The sequence below is a fragment of the Peromyscus eremicus genome, chromosome 8a (genome assembly GCF_949786415.1).
Source record: "Peromyscus eremicus chromosome 8a, PerEre_H2_v1, whole genome shotgun sequence".
Classification (NCBI taxonomy): domain Eukaryota; kingdom Metazoa; phylum Chordata; class Mammalia; order Rodentia; family Cricetidae; genus Peromyscus; species Peromyscus eremicus.
This window is the reverse complement of record NC_081423.1, coordinates 102536205-102557786: the sequence shown is the minus strand read 5'-3', so window position 1 is coordinate 102557786 and position 21582 is coordinate 102536205. Positions and strand designations below refer to the sequence as shown.

The window sequence follows — 21582 nt, the reverse complement described above, 5'->3', positions numbered from 1 at the left end:
TGGGTGGTGCAGACAAGCAAAACACTCCTGTACATAAAAAACAAAAACCTAGATAATGTTTTCACTAGATTTTTTTTCTTGAAAAAATAACATTGTTTGTGATGGAATGGTTTTTTGTTTTTGTTTTTTTTTTTTCACTTAAACCTATGTTTGTTAATTCTACAGAAATACAGACATGTGGACAATATCATGTTTGAGAATCACACTGTTGCTGACCGCTTCCTTGACTTCTGGAGAAAGACAGGAAATCAGCATTTTGGGTATTTATACGGACGGTACACAGAGCACAAGGACATTCCCCTTGGCATCAGGGCTGAAGTGGCTGCAATTTATGAGCCTCCTCAGGTATATGAGTGCAGGATCTACCGTGTGTGAAAGCTGAGGCTGGGATGTACCCTTTCTAGATGGCCTCTCTTACTTTGCTTTTTCCACAGCTTTTCTATCTCTTGCTATACACTCTTGAGCATGCACACATTAGACAGTACATGCACATCAATACTAGAAAGATCACAGCCTTATTATGTCACAGGGTAGGGATATAGCTCCTTTGGTAGAGTACATGCCTAGCATTCACAAAGCCCAGGGTTCAGTCCCTACCACTTTAGTCTCTGTGTGGTGGTATATCCCTGTAATCCCAGCATTGAAGAGATGAAGGCAGGAGAATCAGAAGTTTAAGATCATCCTTAGCTACATATTGAGGTGGAGGCCAGCCTAGGATGAGACCTTGAATCAAAAAAATGAGAATTTGACTGCCAACAGGAAACAGATATATAGGAACAGATTCGTTGTGGGGTTTTTTTGTTTGTTTTTTTTTTTTTTTTTTGTTGTTTTGTTTTTTGTTTTTGGTTTTTTTTTTTGTTTTGTTTTGTTTTTTTGAGAAAAGATTTCTCTGTGTAACGGCCCTGGCTGTCCTGGAACTTGCTTTGGAGACCAGGCTGGCCTCGAACTTGGAGATCCACCTGCTTCTGCCTCCCGAGTGTTGGAATTAAAGGCTGGCACCATCACTCCTGGCTCTTTTTCTCTTTATTAGTATATTTGTGTTTCTATATATGTGTGTCTGTGCATGCCACAGTACATGTGTGGAGGTCAAAGGAAAACCTCCTGGAGTTAGTTCTCTCCTTCCACTGTGTGGGTTCCAGGGATCAAACTCAGGTTACCAGGGTTAGTGGCAAATCTCACTAACCACTTTCCTTCTACCTCAGTGTTCTGGAGGTCACTTAGTTTGCTTTGTAGATAATCTGACCCAGGGCCCCATCTGATCCTGGGGCACAATTCAGGGTCTGCAGACACGCCTCTAGAAGTACAGTGTATGGCCTCTGCAGAAGTGCATGTGCCTGCCTGCCTTTGTAACAAGGATTTCTTGTGTGTGCCACCCCACTTTGACATTTTAGCATTTGTATTGAGCTATTTGTAAATTGAAGTCTTTTTTTTTGTTCTCTGAGGGTTTTGTTTTTTTGTTTTGTGTTGTTTTTTGTTATTCTTTTTTTCAAGACATGGTTTCTCTGTGTAACAATTCTGACTGTCTTGGATCTCGCTTTGTAGGCCATCCTGGCCTGGAACTCACAGAGATCTGCCTGCCTCTGCCTCCTGAGTACTTGGATTAAAGGTGTGGGCCACTACCACCAAGATAATTGTAGAAGTCTTTTATGATACTTTGTTTACAAAGAAATGGTCAATGGTAACGGAGACCCTACAGAGAAACCTATTTATACAGACCTTGGATCGTGGAGTATTCACTGATTGGAGTGCTGCTTTATAAGCACAGAGCCTTAGCTCGGTTTTGTAAGTTTCTGTCATGGATAGTGTAGCAGTTCTATTAAAAGCATAATTGAAGCCCAGTGTGGATACTCATCCCTTAGATCCAAGCACTTGGGAGGCCAAGACAGGAGAATCGAATGAAGTTCAAAGTCAGCCCATGCTGCGTAGTGATCTGAGTCCAGTCTAGATTAAAAAGTGAGAAACTGTCTTAAAAAAAAAGGGGGGGGCTGGAGAGATGGCTCAGAGGTTAAGAGCACTGACTGCTCTTCCAGAGGTCCTGAGTTCAATTCCCAGCAACCACATGGTGGCTCACAACCATCTGTAATGAGATCTGATGCCCTCTTCTGGTGTGCAGGCATACATGCTGTATACATAATAAATAAATAAATCTTTAAAAAAAAAAAAAAAAAAGGCAGGATGTGGTAGCCAACACCACTAATCCTAGCATTGGGGAGGGTAGAGGCAGGAGATGGTCGCAGCCCCCCCCCCCCCCTTCGAGGCAGGATTTCTCTTGTAGCCCTGGCTGTCCTGGAACTTACTTGGTAGATCTAGGCTGGTCTCAAACTTTGAGATTTTCCTGCCTTTGCCCCCCAAGTGCTGGGATTAAAGGTGTACATCACTAACGCCTGGCTGTCAGCTGTTGTTTTCAGGCCAGCCTAGTCTACAGTGATTCTGAGGCTAGACAGGACCACATAACCAGAGACTGTCTCAAAAGAACACCCCCCACCCCTCCCCCAAAAACCAACAACTATACAAACACATATTTTGGGGGGAAGGAACAGAAACCTCTGGCATTCTGATTGCTGCTGTCAGTATCAGTGTTTCCATGTTGGGGGTCCCAGTGGTTGAAATCCTTGACCTCTTAACACCATCTACCCATACAAAGTTAGCCCTGGCTACCATGTTATTGGGCAAGCATCTTATGTTTATGCTATGCTTGGTATTTGACTTATGTTCTTAAAGTGGTAGTGTTTCCTACCTGGTGAAATCCAGCAAACATAAAATCCATGCTGTTCTGTTAGAACTTGACTGGTTTACAGGACTGAATTCCATTAAAGCTCCTTTGCATTTTAAGTCCCTGTGACTGGGGTTTTGGCTTAGAAGGGTACTTACTCATGACCTTGGGACTGCATTTAAGTGGAGAGGAAAGATTTTGGTAAGCTTTGTCCATTTCAGGAAGTGTCACTTATTATCACTTAAAAATTCTTTTCCTCTAATTCTTCTTGTTTGTTTGTTTCAAGACAGGGTTTCCCTGGCTGTCCTGGAACTCATTCTGTAGACAAGACTGGCCTCAAACTTCTGCCTCTGCCTCCTGAGTGTTGGGATTAAAGGCATACACCACCACCACCTGACTGCCTCTAAATTTTTTACATTTATTTATTTTGTGTGTACATAGTGGAGGTCAGAAGACAGCTTTTGGGAATCAGTTATCTCTTTCAACCATGAGTTCTGGGGTAAATTCTGGTCATCATGATGCAGATCTCATGTCTGAGCTGTCAGTTTAGGTTGACGTGCACCGGCCACACCCAGAGCCTATTAGCTGGATGTTCCTCCTACTGCGCAGATTACTTTGGGCTATCTGTTTATTTTTGGTTAGATTGTGCCTCTGGCTCAGTGTCTTGGCAATACCTGGTCCTATAGCCAAGACACTGAGCCAGAGGAACAATGCACCAAAATGGTTCTGGGATGTCTGCCACCTTGCAGCTGCAGTCTGTCTGCCAGCCACCTGTCTAGAGCAGAATTACCTATCAACGGGAGTTCTGAGAGCAGCTCCATTCCCCAGGTGAAGGCACCTTTCAAGCAAACAGCAGTCCAGCTTTCCTTGGGCCCATTTACGTTTGTAGCTGTGTGTTTCAGAAGGGTTGAGGCTTGAGGTGGAAGTTGTAGAAGTGCCACTCTTCAATCTGCCTTCTAACTGCTTTCTAACTATGGTTCCTCACAGATCGGTACACAGAACAGCCTGGAGCTTCTGGAAGATCCGAAAGCTGAGGTGGTTGATGAGATTGCTGCCAAACTTGGCCTGAGGAAGGTATGAGACCTCTGCCAGCCAGGTAGCCTTTGGGGAAACCTGGGCTCCAAGCTGGGGAAATCTACAGGTGGAGTGGCTAAGTCTGGTCTGGGACCAAACCCCTTGTGACAAGATCAAGTGTAGGCTCAACCCCTTTGGACCCTCATTTGTGTTCATTGCTGCAAATAGCTTTGATGTACTCTGACGTAGATTGAGGTGAGAACATTTTCTGATGTATAAAAGCAAAGGTGAGCATTATGGCACATGTGTGTCAACCCTGTCGTTGCCCCGTCCCCCCTCTGCTGGCTGAGGCAGGATGATCAAGAGTTCAAGGCTAGCCTGGTGCATAGAGCAAGACTCTTTAACTATAAAATCCAAAATAAAGATATGAAGACACAACTTTTCAACTTGCCAGTCAGTCATAGATAGTATCTGAGGACAGTTGCCACGTTGTACACTATAGGAGTACTCACGTGGCTGGCTTCACTGTCTGTCCTAGGTCTCAGTGCGGGAACCCTTCCTGCATCAGTTTTGGATTTCTTGTGTCTCTGGGACAGTGAGTAGGTAGGAGCAGAAAGTCCTTTCAGTCCATTGCTGCCGTTGGTTTCACACTCTTGATCAGGGTCCTAGGTTGTGTTTTTTGTTTTTAAGACTCGTTCTTGTTTTGTAGCTCACACTGGTCTCAACTTAAATCCTCCTGCCTCAGCCTCCCCCTGTGAGGATTACAGATGTGCGCTACCATCCCTGGCTTGTTAGAATTTACAGACTCACTGTATCATGAATTTGAACACATTGTGGAAGTTTAGTTGAGTATTAGTAGCCATGTAAGTTTTGCCCTTTATTTGGACAGAGAGGATCAATCTGTATGGATTGCTTCATCTTACCTCTCTAGGTGGGCAGGAAAACCTAGGAACATGACAGAGAAAGTCACAGCATAGTTTTACCTTGTTGAGGCAAAATACCCCACAGGTTCTGGAGTCAGCACCTTCATGTCAGATCATAGTTTAGTGCAAATTCTGGAAGTTCTTTTTGTTTAGGAGAGAAACTGGCCCAGACTTGTGTTTTATAACATCATAATGTAAAGTCTGAAGTTACTTAAGTTAGTTTCTCAAAACCCAAGTTCCTTGGCTTGCTCTTACCTCAGCCTGATTTGGACTGTGCCAATGAAATGGATCCTCTGTGCTTGTTTTCTCTGATACCATCCTTTTTGGTTTGTGCTCATCTGGGCATTGTTATAACAGTAGTGATCCATAGTGTACCAGTCCTGGGAGAGTGGTTTGAAGAGCTGAATCTCGGGGTCTCCTGGAGAGGGTGGTGGCCATCTTTCAGTTTTCCCAAGGATGCAAGTGGATGCTTTGCTTGTCCTCTAGCTACAATCTGATAGGCTCTTACTGTCTTCTGACTCTGGAGGCCAAGGTAAGCCTAGATGATAGAGCATGCAGACCTTGTCACTGTAGGGCATTTGAGATTGGCTTTTAGGAAGCCCCAGAGATGCAGCTTTAGAGCTTGTACCCTCAGCTGCTCCTTATGCTGCCTGGCAAGCTGAGACCTTTGTTGTAGCAACTCCTTTCATCTTAGGTGCCTCTTTCCAGGGAATCTGTTTCTTCCTTTGAGGACCTGCCCCAGGAAACCTTACTGCTTGCTTCTTGTCTGTCTTCCTTTTCGGAGCCTAAACTCCTTCTTGCAACATCCTCTTCTGACTTCTATCAAAGTGTGGGCTTGAGTGGTCCTAAGCAGAGTCTGTCTGATGGATGAATGTTTGTCATGGCAGCACCAGAGGAAGGTGCCAGTTTCTCCCTGGCAGCAGAGCCAAGGAACTGTGCTCTCAGCTTTACCTGGCTCAGGAGCCGGAAGGGTTATCTGAAGGGCACTGCTTTTATGCTTCCTGGACAGAAGCCATCTGTTGTATGGAGATACTCAAAAGATGCTTTCCTTTTCCATTAAGGTTGGATGGATATTCACGGACCTTGTCTCAGAAGATACCCGAAAGGGTACAGTCCGATACAGTCGGAATAAGGTGAGATGGAGACAGGAGTGTTACTTGGCCTGAAACCTCATTAAGGTAGTGCTGACGTGGATCTCTCGTCTCTGCACAGCTTGCAAATAACTTTCAAGACACTCTTCTTAGTTAAGTCTCAGCCTATTGATTCTATCCCACAGAGAAAATCCCACTCACCTTCACTTGCAGCCCTGTGGGAGTGGGTTGCCCAGGGTCTTCTGCCCTTCTAGTTTGGGTGGTTTTAACTAGTGAGTCCCTAATGGCTAGGAATTACAGGTGTTTGTCTCAGTGTTTTGCCTCAGGTATTTTTGAGATGCTGTAGATTAGCTCTTTTTATTTTTTTGAGACAAGGATCTCAGCATGTAGTAGTGGCTGGCCTGGAACTCACCATACAGACTAAGCTGGCCTCAAACTCACAGAGTTCCACTTCCCTTTGCTTCCCAAGTGCTGGCATTAGGAGCTCTTTCTTGTTTGCTTGTTTGTTTTCATTTTAATTTGATTTATTTATTGTGCATGTGTACACACCGGTGCCACGGCACACATGTGGAGGTCAGAGGACAGCTTGTAATTGTTTCTCTCCTTTCACCATGGGGGGCCTGGGGATTGAACTCAGGTCAGTCAGTCATGGTAGCAAGCATCTTTACCTGCTGAGTCATCTTGCTGCCCCAGCTCTTAATATTTTCTGCAGAAGAAATAGAAGCTTGCTTTGACACATGCTGTAAAATTTGATATACCGCCTCTCTTGGCTTAGGACACCTATTTCCTGAGTTCAGAAGAATGCATCACTGCAGGAGACTTTCAAAACAAGCACCCCAACATTTGCCGGCTCTCTCCCGATGGTCATTTTGGATCCAAGTTTGTTACTGCAGTGGCCACAGGTATAAATGGGGCAGAGTAATGCCATAGATACTCCTGCCCATTAATGTTTGTTCTTCTTTGCAGCAGCTTTTCATCCTTAACTTTGTTATAATAACCTTCTTAATGAACTTTCGGGGGCATAGATTCTTCCTTTTGTTTACGGCAAAAATTCTGAGTTTAGCATCATCCATGCAACTGGGGCCAAGTCAGGACTTTTCCATGGCTATCCTCAGGTCTAATGTTCTCATCACAAGTCTAAGGTAACTCTTGCTTTTGGATATGTGCTCCTTTTCAGCAACTAGAAAGGACTGGAAGAAGAAAGACTTCTGTTGTCACAATTCCTGTACACTTTACATTATGAATGGGACTGCCATTCTGAAAATTTTTCCATAAAGTTCTTTTGGGAGTGATATGTATTAGAGAGTACATGTCTTATACATTATAAATATATAGTAGATCTTAGCCTATACAAACATGCACCAGATGTTTGATTACATTCCTAAGGTGCTATCCTACAGAAAAGTCAGACATAGGGCCATAGAATTGAAAGGTATAGGGATTTGGAACTTGGAGAACCAAATTGTAAGTGTGTGATCCACCTAGCTAGATTTTAAAGTAAGCACTGATTCTGACTCTGAAGGTCTCACCTCTCAAAGGAGCCAACAGTCCTCTTGTCTAGGTGACCTACTTTCTGGTTCTTACAGTGTCCCTACCAGTTCACACACAGCCTGCATTCAGGGTCCTAGTTCAGACTTCTTCTGGTTCTTAGAATACCCTACCAGTTCACACTGCCTGAGCGCAGGGACCTAGGTCAGGTCTCTGTTGCCATTAGGTTACTGGTTGAAGAGACTGTCACATTGCCAGGATTTTTAAGCCTTGATAAATGCTAGCAAGCTTGCCTTTCCTATGGCCTGTTTAGATTGACAAGTACCTTTTGTTTTTCTCAGTGAACAACCTTTTCAGGAGTGAGAGATATGGTGGCATCTTTGCTCTGTTATGTTGATAATAGAGGCATGTTAATTATTGCACATATAGATTGGTGACATTTTTCTAAATTGTTGCTGGAGTTGAGTGCTAAAGGGAGTGAATGGAGGTGTGGGCAGGTAAGGCAGAGGGCACTGACACCAATGGCAGGTGTCAGGCTGCATTATGGTTCATAATGCATAATATGTTCATAAGGCTGAACAGCAGGTCTGACAAACCTCTGTCCTGATTGGTAGAGTGACGGCCTCCTGAGATGCTCTGTGCTTTACCTTGCTGAAGCCAACCTGTGTGCCCCTTCACAATTTTGTGGTCCTGGCGTCCTCAGTGGGTATTATAGTCGTGTATGTATGATTTCATGGTGGTTTATAAAGTAGCATTGATTCTGATCTTGGATCCTGATAGACCAAAGGGGAGTTGCCTACATGAGTGTGTAGGGGGTGAGGATATAAAATAGTTCTTACTGTTTGTGACACTTCTGTATCTGTCAGGATGCCTAGCATCTTCATCCCACAAAAGCTGGCAGTGCCCCTCATCGAGACAGCCAGAAACACCTTCAGAGACTTGCAGAACTGTCACCTTCACTGAGAATGGCTGTTTTGGGTGCCTGTGGGCTTCCATAGTAATTCAACCTTTTTTTTTTTTTTTTTTTTTTGGTTTTTCGAGACAGGGTTTCTCTGTGTAGCTTTGTGCCTTTCCTAGAACTCACTTGGTAGCCCAGGCTGGCCTCGAACTCACAGAGATCCACCTGGCTCTGCCTCCCGAGTGCTGGGATTAAAGGCGTGCGCCACCACCGCCCGGCTGTAATTCAACCTTTTTAATTACTGTTTCTATGGGGAAATTTGTCCCATGGGCCAACAGACTGGCACATTTTTAGTATTTTAAGTAGTTTACATCTTAGAGACTGCCACCTTTAACTATTGAGTCACATTGCTTGTTGAGTTTGGAAATCAGATCCATGACATTTTTGCTTCCGGAATTGGCTCTTCAAGGATCTGGAGCTTGAGGTAATGGCTGACCTTGTTTACAGTAAGATCTGTAGTCAGCTTACTTTCTTGAGTGTTGACTCCTCACTTTTGGTGCTTGCTCTCATCATCTTCCAGATGGGGCACTGGCTGAAGAATGGCTGTGTACAGTGCTGCAGATCCTAATCCAAGGTCTTGGTTACCACAGCTGGGACACTGGTTTTTTTTTTTTTTCTTTTGGTTTTTTTTTTTTTTTTTTTTTTTTTTTTTGGTTTTTCGAGACAGGGTTTCTCTGTGTAGCTTTGTGCCTTTCCTGGAACTCACTTGGTAGCCCAGGCTGGCCTCGAACTCACAGAGATCCGCCTGGCTCTGCCTCCCGAGTGCTGGGATTAAAGGCGTGCGCCACCACCGCCCGGTGGGACACTGGTTTTCTAACTCAAAGGAAAGTATACTCTTTCTCCTGTAGGGTATTTTGGCCAAGGGCAAGCAGGGACCCTGCAGAAGTACTGGGAAATATACTTGCTGCAGTTCCATCTCCTTTGTTGGAGAGGAAGTTGTGAGCCTGCATGTTTACAGACACACCCTAGGAGTTGGTACCTCTTGTGCTGGGCTGGCCCTTCTGCAGGCTGAGCTTGGGTACCTTCTGGATACCAAGGCCTAGCCCTTGCCTTTGCCTACAGGTTTTCCTGACCCCCTGTGATTTTCATATCTTTTCTGGCTTGGATATGTATATGGTGGTTTGTTCAAGTGAATGCCACACTACATGTGAGGTCTTCACTGTTGGTTACATGTTCGGCTCCTGGGCTGTAAAAATGACTTTCTGGAGACTCAGATTCAAGGCAGCTCAGTTCTTTTTTGTCACTGTCACTCTCCAGCATGTGCTTCATTGTGTGTGGACATCATAGCAGGTGCTTTGCATAGGGAATGAGTTCACCTGCCCAGCCTTTTTGAAGTTTCCTAAAAGATAAGTAAACCATGTATATGTGCATGTATTTCTTCTCCACTTGCAAAAGGAGTATGTGTGTAGCTTAAGTTACTTGCAGAGACTACCTGTGTGAACAAATTACTCCTCCTGCCCTTGCCCCTTTCTTTGTGATGTTGGAGATTGGAGATCCAGGGCCTCAAGCTCGCTGAATCTACCGAGCTATATCCTGAGCTCTTTTGGGGGAGGGGAAGATCTCATGTGGTCCAGGCTAGCGTTAAACTCCTGATCTTCTTGTCTCCACCTTATAAGTGCTGGAACTAGAAACATGCGTCACCATGCCTGGTTTCTGATGATTTTTTTTTAATAATCTTGTATTTATAGATACTACTTACCATCCTCTTCACACTAAGTTTTTCTCTTCCTAGTGACCTGTCACACTTAAAGATTGATCTGAAAACCAGCCCCAGTTTGAAGTATCCTGAGTAAATAGCTGTACATATGATGACTTTCTTGCATTCCTCCAACTTTGGTCTCTGTGTTCAGAGCCAGTGAGCTCAAGTATGGTGCCTTGTGTCTGCTCTCAGATGCACTGCACAGCTGAGCCTGGCTATGCTGATGACATGTAATGGAGGTCTGCGGTAGGACCGAGGAGAAAGTGCGAGGCTCTCTCTGAACAGGACGTTGGAAACTGGTTTGTGCAACCCTTTGCAGTTGGCCTGGATGTGTAGTGGTGAATTGCTCGGGGGCCACCTTGCCTTTGGTTCCACTTTTTCTGATCGTGTTTCTCAGTCAGATGTATTTGAAAACCAGACAGACTGAATCTCTTTCCTGATTTGTAACTGTTTTCAAACTGAAGTAGAGATAGGATTTTTTTTAACTCTCCAATGCTATAAAAGAAAGATGAGGGGCTGGAGAGATGGCTCAGTGATGAAGAGCACTGGCTGCTCTTTCAGAGTACCCGGGTTCAATTCCCAGCACCCACCTGGCAGCTCACAGCTGTCTGTTATTTCAGTTCTGGGGACCCTATGCCTTCACATAGACATCCATATAAGCAAAACACCAGTTTACATAAAATAAAAATAAATCATTTAAAAAAATAGTAGACACTGGAGTTGTCCTTGTATGTAGCCCTGATTCTTGGATGACACCTACCCATGCTACATTACCCTCTCCTCACCCTCCTAATTTCAGGGCTCCAGTGTAACTGTCTGGATGGCTCTCTCTGAAATATCCATTTATACTATCTTTGTCCTTAATTTAACGTTTTCTTAAAACCAAATTCACGTTTTATTATAAATTACAGTATCACAAATATGTACTTTTGTATTTGTTTTGTGTGTGTACCTTTTGTGTTTGTCGGCAGACATGGGCCGTGGCATGTGTGCTGTGGAGTGCATGCAGAGGTCAGAAGACCACTTGCAGGGGTCATTTCTTTTCTTCTGTCATGTGGATCTAGAGATCAAACTCAAGCAGGCGATAGGTGCCTTTACTCACTGTCTCTCCAGCCCCCCTTAATGTTAAGTCTTTATGGATGGTGCTTGGGAAAGAGGAATCTACTACAGGGCAGTATATGTGTCATTAGCGTGGAGGGCTGTGAAGAGACTGGTGGGGTACTCATTACCATAGGTCTGGGCAGTGTCACAGTGTGAGATACCTGGGCCACTGACTTGATACAACCGGACCGCATAGGTTTCTGTAATCTGGGGAATGCTGATCTGTGATCTGTGTGTAGGATCAGTTTTCTTTTTTTATTATTTAGAGAGGGTGTGGGGTGGTGTTTGGGGAGGGGGTGCATATAGGAGTGGAATTCAGTTCTCTTTTTCCTTTGTGAGTTGTAGGTCTGAATCCCAGGCCAGTCTTCAGATACCCATGGCTGAGCTTTTTGGTGTGGTTTTGTTTTGTTTTGTTTGTTTGTTTTGAGACATTGTCATGAAGCCTAAACTGGCCTTGAACTTGCTATGTACCAGAAGATGACCTTGAACTTCTGATCCTCCTACCTCTACCTCCCAAGTGTTAGGACTACAGGCATTCACCACTATGCCTGGTTTATGCCAGAGATTGAACCTAGGGCTTCATGTATGCAAGACAAGAACTCAGCAACCCAGCCCCCTATAGTTTGTTATGTTACCTCCACCCCTGTCCTTCCCAACCCCCTTGCCTCCAAATGAGTCTATTCTTGTTTCTAACCCTCTTCACTCAGGTGCTAAAGCTGGTGGGATGTGGGATGATGTCTGTCTTTATCCTTTCCTGATCCAAACTGGTAGTCTGTGTGCTTTAAGGGCACTAAGCACCCCCAGAGCTCTGGGGGTGGTGGTGGAACAGTGGACTCTGACCACCTGTCGTGTGACCATTGGCTGTGGAGGAGTGAGCAGTGTCCAAAGCCTCGTGCTCCAGCCATCCTCCAGATTACCTAACAGAGTCTTGACTGTTTGCTTCCTACAAGTAGGAGGATAAGTGCCATGAAATGCTTTTGATTATCCTTTTTGGTAGATTCTCTTAGAAGGTTTTTCTCTTACAGGTGGTCCAGACAACCAGGTTCACTTTGAAGGGTACCAGGTATCCAATCAGTGCATGGCACTGGTCCGAGATGAATGTCTTCTACCTTGTAAGGATGCCCCTGAGCTCGGCTATGCCAAGGAGTCCAGCAGTGAGCAGTATGTTCCTGATGTGTTTTATAAGGTAAAATTAAAGGAGAACAAAAAAAAATACTAAATATACATAGGATGATGTGAATCTGTCCTGGACTCTTGTGATCTTGCTATACTGTGTGTCAGCCATTGCGGTTTGGAGCCCAGCTTATAGATCAAAGCGTCTATCACATTTCTGGAGCTTATTGTTACTTACTCAGGCTTTGATGGCATTGTGTGGCATAGTCAGAAAAGGAGTCAGACATGTTTGCTTTGGGTGTGTTAGACCAGGTCTGTCCACTGTAGCCTGCTTTTGCTTTGTGAAGATGAGAGTCATTTGGACCATTGTTGGAATTCTTTCTGCTACAGCTACTCAGTTTTTTTTTTTGCTGTGAAACTTCCAAGTAAAGGAACAAATAACAGTAGGAAGGAAACATCCTCACATCAGAGGCTTACAAACAACATCCAGCGGAAACTGACTGAGGATCCCTCCTAATGCAGTCAGTTAGATGGAGATCCCCATCAAAAGTCCTGTATCTTTGCCGAGCAGTGTCTTCCTGGAGTGAGGCTTCCAAGTAAAAGAACAAATAGCAACAGAGAGAATGTCAACTCAGGTTTTACAGCATCAGTCGAGACCAGTTGGGGAGGCTGACGGCTGAACTTGCAGTTTTTCTTCCCCACTCTAGGCACTTGGGTAGCATGGGAAGAACGTCAGTAAGAGGCTGACGTCTGGCCCGTGAGGGTTTCTACTCTTGGGTTGTTGTGTTGTTTTCTTCTCCCTGTCACAGAGTTGGGGGGAGCAACACATCCCCAGACGAAAGAGCCTTAGAAAATAATTTGAGACAACGTGGTTGGATCTGAAACGGGGTGGGGTCAACCCCACTTGCATTTGAGTGAGCTCAGATTTTACATGACAGTTTACTGATATAATGCACATCATACATTGACAGGGTCAGGTTGTTTCTGCTCTGACGTCCTGTCGCCTGTGGTTTTGGAGCAGTTTGACCTTTCTCTTGGGGTTGGTTTTACTCCTGGTTACTTTTGGTTCCTTATGTCCAGTCATAGTGTTGCCTGTGTGCTCTCATGGACCACTCACGACCTTCCTCCTCACAGGGGTGGGCATTTGTTGTCCTGTTCCCTGCCTCGTTTGTTTGGGATCTCTGTGTAGGTGTTTTATTATTTTGAGTTTTTTGTGCGGAGGGAGAAGATAGGTTCTCACTATATAGCCTGTCTGTAAGTAGGCCATGTTGGCCTCAAGCTGACATAGATATGGTTACCTCTCCTGAGTGCACTATTTATAGTTTGTGTATATGGGTGTTTTGCCAGCAAGTATGACTGTGCACCACATGTATGCCTGGTACCTACAGAGGTAATAAGAGGGTGTTGGGTCCCTTGGAACTTAAATAATATGATTGTTAGCTGCCATGGAGGTGTTAAAGATTGAACCTGGGTCCTCAGGAAAATCAGACAGCAGGCTTAAATACTGAGCCATCTTTCTAGCCTTTTTTTTTCCCCCTCACCGCAAGCCTTTAATCCCAGCACTCGGGAGGCAGAGGCAGGTGGATCTCTGTAAGTTCGAGGCCAGCCTGGGCTACAGAGCGAGATCCAGGACAGGTACCAAAACTACACAGAGAAACCCTATCTCGAAACAAACAAAAAGAGATTTAATTAGTTGGGCAGAGGTGGCTCACGCCTTTAATCCCAGCACTTGGGAGGCAGAGGCAGGCAAGTTCTAGGACAGCCAAAGCCACACTAAGAAACCCTATCTCGGAAAAAAAAAAAAAAAAAAGTAAAATTTTATCAGCATTGTTGCCGTCTCTTGTGCAGCTCTTTGGGTGTCTTGTGTAGACAGTCCACTGATGAGGTTTTACTTCTTGTTTGGTTTTGTGTGGTGGCTGATATTTCCCAAACAATGTCAAATGACTGTGTTCACCTCTGTCTCCCTTTTTCCTTTTTCTCTTTTGTTGAGGGATGGGGTGGGAGTAGGATGTCACTATGTTGCTGGCCCCTAATTCATAGTCCTGCTGTCTCAGCCTTCTGTGTGCTGGCTTTATGAGCATGAGCCAACATCCCAACCTTTGTCTTGCTTTTCTTTGGTTTTTTTGAGACGGGGTCTTTCTATGGAGGACTGGCTGTCCTAGAACTCACTCTGTAGACCAGGCTGGCCTCAACTCAACAATAGATCTACCGGCCTCTGCCTCGTGAGTGCTGGGATCAAAGGTGTGTGCAACCACGCCCAGCCTTTGCCTTTTTTAATCTTAAGGAACATACTTTCAGGATTTCATCATTAACTATGCGTTTAGTGTCCGGTGTTTGGTTTTAAGTGTCTTTTTTTTACCAAATAGGAAACCCTTCTGTGTCTGTGTCTGTCTGTCTGTCTGTCTGTCTGTTTGTCTGTCTCCCTTGTATAATTGTTGTACTTAGGATAACAATTGGTATTTCCTTAATCCTGTTCCTTTCCTTTGTTTATCTGGCCTGTGTTAGTGAGAACATGCAAGAATGCTTCTGAGTTGTTTATAGCTCCTTGGAGTTGAGATGCCCATTCATCATGTGTTTTAGGGAAGTGTCAGTTGGAGCAAAGAGAACTATAACAGCAAACATTGAAGCAATCCTTTTAATCCTCCTGTGGACTTTGTGGTTGATTTTAAAATACCCTGTATAAATGAAACCTGCACCAGTATTTACCTGAGTCTGTTGTTCATCACAGTGTCACCTGTGGTCATAAAACTAAAATGATTGGATAGTCCTATAACAAAGGAACATAAATAATCACACATCCCGTGGTAGATTGCTATGTGACCCCTTCAGTCGGTTGTTAGCCAGTTAGTTAGAGATACCAGATAGAACTCCTCATGTAAAATTAAAAACAGATATATGGAGTGTCATCCCAGTATCTTTTGTGTTTTGTAAACATGTAGGTGTTTATATATGTCTGTGTACTTTTCTTGTATTCATAGATAGGGTGGGAACAGACTCATAACTCAGGGAGCCTGAGTATGCAGTGGAAATTGTGCTGTGCTCCGTATTCTGTGCATGCAGCTGAGAAGCAGGAAAGAGCAGTGGGCAGAGATTTCTAATGCTGGCAGATTAGCTGGGAGACCTAGATGTGCAGTGATCCCTGTGTGCTGTAAGGAAAACAAGGCAGGCATATTGGCTGTGTGTGGATAGAAAGTTATCCCCCAAGGAATCAGGCTGTTGCTGCTTATTCCCAGGACTGTAAGATGTGAGGGTTAGGAGTTGGTTTGTTTCTCTCAGCCACCTGCACTCCACACGAGGACCATTGGCAACTGGCTGAGCATATTCATTGTAGACACTTGGTTTCTGCAGAAAAATAGGAAGAAGACGTTTAATGATAACAACTTTTAGAAAAGATTTATTTTAGTTTTTTGTGTGTGTTTGCCTGCATGTATGTATGTACACCTCATGTGTACAGTGCCCAAGGGGTCCAAAAGAGGGCAGGGCATTGCATCCCATGTCACAAGTTACAGGCAGTTGTGAACACCATGTGGGTGTTGGGAACTGAACTTGCGTCCTCTGCAAGAGCAGCAAGTGCTGTCGAGTACTGGGCCATTTCTTTAGCCCCAGTGATAACTTTTGCTTTTAGCTGCTTCCCCCTGCCCGCGCGCCCCCCCCCCCCCCCCCATGTTTCTCTGTGTAGCTTTGCACCTTTCCTGGAACTCACTCTGCAGCCCAAGGTGGCCTTGAACTCACAGAGATCGCCTGGCTCTGCCTCCCAGTGCTGGGATTAAAGGCGTGTGCCACCACCTCCGGGAAAGAAAAGAATTGTCATTAGAATAAATGAGTACCTTTATTAATTGGTGACCAAATCTGAATATTGGTTAGGTGTTGATACTTCAGTTATTTCTGGTTGTTGTTACAAACTGGCCACATCTTGCAACTATTATATATAGTCTTCAAATCAGTTGTGTCTAGGGAACACCTGGAGACACCAGACATTGTTTGCAGAGTCTCAGATCCATTTTGAGTACAGTGGTCTTCCTGTACTGTGGAGACTGTTGTAGTAGAGAAAGATGGCTTTTAACTGGGTGGAGTTTTAATAGGTAGTGATGGCTTGGCCCTTGGATCTGGGAAGGATTATTCCAGGCAAGGCAGCAGCCTGTTTCTTTTTTGTTTGTTTGTTTTTGTTTTTTGAGACAGGGTTTTTTTTGTGTAGTTTTGGTGCCTGTCCTGGATATCACTCTGTTGACCAGGCTGGCCTCGAACTCACAGAGGTCCGCCTGGCTCTGCCTCCCAAGTGCTGGTATTAAAGGCGTGTGCCACCACTGCCCGGTGCCTGTTTCTAATATGGAGCACAATAAGCAGCATGGCTTGGATTGCTGGAGCAGAGACAGGAAGGGGCACATTCAGTGGTATGGACCACTGTAGGAGGGTTGACTGAGAATTCACTGCACAAGCTTAGTGTGTAGAACGATCCCTACAGCTGGGAGTTGGCCAAGGAGGCAAGGCCTGAAATGGCAAAGGAATGATTAGGAGCCAGGTCAGGCTAGCAGCCTTAGTGGTGCAGAGAAGCAATCTGAATCTGTAAGGGCCTTGTTCAGGCCAAGACTTCCTGGGGCTTAGTGTATACAGTGAGAGAAGAAACAGGCAGGAAGCCCTGAGACTTTCAGGCCAGGTCCCAAAGGGCACTGTTGAAGATATGCAACTTGTTACTGTGTCATCCTGATGGAGCCACTGTGGTGGCTATTGCTTAAGAGAATGAAGAAGGTGTAAAACTAGGCATCGGAGGCACAGTGTTGAGTTGCTCAAGGCCACTGGCCTAGACAGCATGGTAGGAGAGAATGAAGGACCAAAAGTGGGTCTCTGTCAGGGATATAGAAAGGGAGAGAGGGAAAAGAGACCAAAATCTAATGCCAGGGAGAGCTGAGGTGTCTAGGAAGCTTGAAGGAAGGTTGAAGAATCTAGCTTGATCTGCATTGTGTTTAGTGACAGGAGGCTGAGGAGCAGTGCTGGGTCAAGTTGCCAGACTGGTCACAGGAGCCCGAGGTGTGTGCTCTTTCAAGGAGCTGTTCTTCAAAGTAAAAGCAGCAGAGGGTGGCCAGATGCAAAATGGGGCCACGTGTTCTCATTTGAGGGCTTTTGTATGTAAACTGCTAAGATTGGTGTGAGCACAGTGAGTAGACTTTACAAGGGATAGTGCTGAGTAGCAGTACTGAGTGAATGGTGAACCACAGAAACAAGTCAGCACTGAGAGTGGAGAATGGGTAGAGATGGGCGAGGTTGGCCCACAGAAAGGTAAAGTGAGGCCAGAGGTGGAGATGTGTGGACCTAGAATCTACACACACAGGGTATATGAAGGCTGATAGAGGAGCAGGCCACAGGGTCATCCTGGTCATACCCTTTAAGGTTTGTGTTTGTCAGACAGCACCAGACTCTGCAAAGTTAACACATGGAACATTTTCATTTAATGTAAAACCACACATCTACTTATGAAAATCAGGAATTATAAACTTACAGGAAATCCTCAGACAGCTCCCATCACATGTTCCTTAGGTACCTTTTGTAATGATGGGGTGCCCCGGAGGCCTTGGCAGATTGGGCCAAGGTGTTCTGGTGGGTGAGGGAGACAGGTCATTGCAGATGCGGTGGCAGGCAGCGTGGCACTGAGGAACGTTACTCACACCCCAGGCACAGCATCCACGTGGAAGTTTATTATAAGAGGGAGAGAGAAAGGGGAGGGAAACAGGAAAAGGGAGGAAGGAGAAGAGAGAGAGCAAAGGGAGACGAGTTTTTTCTTAAAGGGGACTTCACATAAGATGACACCAGGATGCTGGGTGGGTTCAGAATGCTAACACCCTTGCCTTATGCTCTCACATCCATAACCATAACCTCAGTGGATTGACAGCCAAGCTGTCCTTCTTATTCATCTAGAGATTGTTTGCTGAGCACTTTCACTTGGGCCTATGACCATCAGCAAGTCATACCTGGCTCTTTTCCTTGAAGAGTTAGTTGGATGGTGTTCCTGCCCAGGGTAGGACAGGTAGGTAGGCACCTCAGAGCTAAGACTAGAAGGAGCATGAGGTAAGCTGAGGCCAAGCAAGTCCACTTCTTGAGGAATAGTATTTGCATCCAGAGGGTCAATCTTGTCAATATAGTTGATGGTGGATGTGTCAGGCCACAGAAAGTGATGTGGAAGGTGGGTTTTAGAGCACTCCTGTTAGATATCATTTAGAAAAGGCTTTGCAGTCAAGTATCTGATTCTAGGGACCTTAGTTAGGAGGGGCAGCAGAGCAGAGGGGTGGGACAAGGCCCATGCCCGGTTACAAGCTGCCCTGGATAGCTGCTTTAGACAGTGGGAATGAGGAAGAGGTCTCCGTTGTACAAGATCCATTCTTTAGTCCACTGTGGAGTTGGTGGGCTGAGTAGATGCTGCAGATTTAGAGGCATTGCAGAGACACAATGAGGAATAGGAGCAAGCCAGCCTCTTGGTGAGCAGGGGTATTGTGGAGCAGTGTATGGGTCTATGTATGAGGATGGTGAGGTCAGGCACCAACATTTGCATTTTTGAAAATAGGATATTTCTGTATAGCATGAGGCTCAGGAGTCTCTTGCCTCAGCCTCCCGAATCACCGGTGTGTACTGCCATGCCCAGCTGACACTGGTGTCTGAAGCTGGGCTGGGCTGGCATGACAGCCTCAGGCAATTACCAGTGAGGCTGAAAAACTCAGGCAAGAGATAGAGGCTGATAATGCCAAGCTCAAATTTGTCTGCATAAAACGTACAAATTATAGTTCCAGAAGCATGCAAGAGAAGCTGAGATTGCCAGAAGAAAACCAGAGGGGAATTGTTGCCGAGTATTATTTTAAAGTGTATTACTTTTGTTTATGCTCTGAAATATTTGTTTAATGATGCAAAGATGTGTTTGATTAAATAAAATTCACCTGCAGTCAGGAGGCTGCGTCAGCAATAGCTGACAGGAAGTGGTAGGGAGGAGCCAGGTGAGAAAGGGTTTTTAAGGAGGGGCCAGGAGACGCACAAGGGCTTTTTAGAAGATAGGAGCAGTGAGAGGAGGTGAGCTACTTGCTATTCAGCCTCAGAGGAGCAGAATTCCTCCTTAACCTTTGAATCTTGAGTTCTTTAGACAGAGGTTTAGTTAAGTTCCCTTCTAGTCAGAGTCAGAGCCTGAGGGAACAGAATTCCCTCAGGCCAGGGTGCTCTCGGGCTAACCTCTGCTGGTAGCGGTGGAGTTGCAGTTGCCGTGGCTTTAAAGCCGCAACAGTTCAATAAAAGGACAACAGGGAACGTTGGGCAAACCTGAGGACACTGGCCTGTGAGTGCCAGCTGTGGAGGGACCAGAGGTGGTGCTCCCACTGGAAAGAATGACACTGAGAGCTGTGCTGACAAGTGGCCTGGGCAAGGACTAAGCAGACATTCTTCTTTCCAGCGGGTAGAAGGAAGGACGTCTCTAACATCCGTGAGCTCCGTTCCGAGGCTGAGGCTGTATACTCAGTAGAATGGAAGTTGCTATGGCACCCGCATGAACAGTGCTCACTAGGTTTCTTATAACTAGTTCTTCCTGCATACCGGACTTAATACTTGGGATGAATGTGCACTGGCTGGGCTGCAGACCACACCTGCCTTCACTGACTATTTATGAGAACTTGTGCTCAGTTTCCATCTCTGTTTCAGGGACCCCCACCCCTGTATGTGTTAATTAAAAAAAAAAAATTATACATACTTACTGTCTGTGTATGCATGTAGAGGTCAGAGGACAACTTGTAGGGAGTAGTTTCTTCCACCATGTAGGTCCTTTGGATTTGAACTCAGGTTGTCAGGCTTGGCAGCAAGAACCTTAACGATTGAGTCATCTCCACTGGCCTCAGTTTGTTAAAAGTTTATTTTATGCATATGGGTGTTTTGTCTGATTGTGTGTCTATACGCCACATGTGTGCAGTGCCTGTGGAGGCCAGAAGAGGGCGTCAGGTCCCCTGGAACTGGAGTTACAGATGGTCATGAGGCACCATGTGGGTGCTGGGAATCAAACCTGAGTCCTCTAGAAGAGCAGCCAGTGCTCTTAACCACTGAGCTGTCTGACCAGCCCCATGTGTTACATTTTTAATAAATTTTTTGTCAGAGTTTTATTCTCTGTATGTTGTGTAAAGTCGCTGAATCATTTATGGTTTTTTCATTATCATTTCCGCTTTTGGTCTAGTGTGGTAGCACATTCCTGTAACTCGAGAACTTGGGAGATACAGGTAGGAGGATCAGGAGTTCAAGGTCATTCACAGCTACATAAGGTTTGAAGCCAGCCAGGGCTTCTTGAGGCCTGTTTCAAAAAATAAAAACCAAGCTTGTTAGCATACACCTTTAATGCTAGTGCTGAGGGCACAGAAAGAAGCAGGCAGAGATCTCTGTGAGTGAAGGCTAGCCAAGTCTACATTCCTGTCTCCCAAGTGCTGGGATTAAAGGCAGGCACCACCACCACCCCTTGTGAGACCTTATCTTTTAAAAAAAAATTAAAAATTTGTCATCATCTGTTAGAAATAAAATTGTTTGGTGGTGCTGGTGGTGATTGGTTTTAAAACATGTCTTACTATGTATGTAGCCCAGGTTAGCTGCCCCTGAACTTGGGATCCTCTTGCCTTCATATCCCAAATGCTGGGGATTTCAAGCTTGCTGCACTGTGCCCAGCTAGAATTCCTGTGTGTGTGTGGTGCTGTATGATTTAATTTTACTTTGTGATCACTAAAACGTCTGTGCATCATCTTGGTACAAGTGGAAATCTGGTTTTGTTTGTCCAGGTCTCCTTACTTCTCAACACAGTGATATTGTTTGGATCTAGGAAAAGACTGTAGTTTGTTCTTCAGGGTCAATACAAGTGACAAGTGTGCTGCCAGAACAGAGCCTGAGCTCCAGACTCCAGGAGGACACAACTCAGGTCTGAGTGTGCCCTGAACTTTGCAGTCCTGCCAGGTCGAGGTGTGAGCCTGGGCTCTGGATATATATAGGTGGACTTGCTCTTCAGTAGTCATTCCTTTGGTTCTACTGTCTACTACATCTTGGGTTAATGAATTATTGAAGGACAGTGCCTGTGACGTGTGCAGTTGGAGCCAGGCAGACTACGGCATGCAGGATCCAACCTGGCAAATGTCTGAGAAGCACCAGCTGTTGCTTCTGTGGCCTCTGGCAGGCACCCTGCAGATGTTATGTGGGTGGGGCTTCCTTGTCCCACAAGATGTTGTGTTCTGAGTGCTTCTCAGGCAGTACTGCTGGCTGTCCTTCCAGTCATTAGTGGAGCAGCAACTTCTCTAAAGCAGGGTGACACAAGTTAGTCACCCACCAAGCCACAAAGCCTATGTTGGCTGGGTGATAACAAAGACACCAGTATCTGTGTTTCTTTTTCATGTTAAGATTATGGCGCAGTGCTTCCAGACTTGGCCTGCGGTAGGCAGTAAGGCATTGGGGACCATGATGTCTCACTCTCCCTTGTCTTGCTCCAGGTG

At 45.3% G+C, this 21582-nt stretch overlaps 1 protein-coding gene across 1 annotated transcript in view; it reads left to right on the top strand.

The window, feature by feature from the left end:
* Positions 1–21582, top strand: part of Nploc4 (NPL4 homolog, ubiquitin recognition factor) — a 62206-nt gene that overhangs the window by 27139 nt on the left and 13485 nt on the right. Inside the window, exons 8-12 of the mRNA XM_059272276.1 lie at positions 166–345; positions 3701–3787; positions 5712–5783; positions 6517–6643; positions 12013–12173. Of these exons, the coding sequence (XP_059128259.1) occupies positions 166–345; positions 3701–3787; positions 5712–5783; positions 6517–6643; positions 12013–12173 (627 nt within the window). The remainder of the gene's footprint in view (positions 1–165; positions 346–3700; positions 3788–5711; positions 5784–6516; positions 6644–12012; positions 12174–21582) is intronic.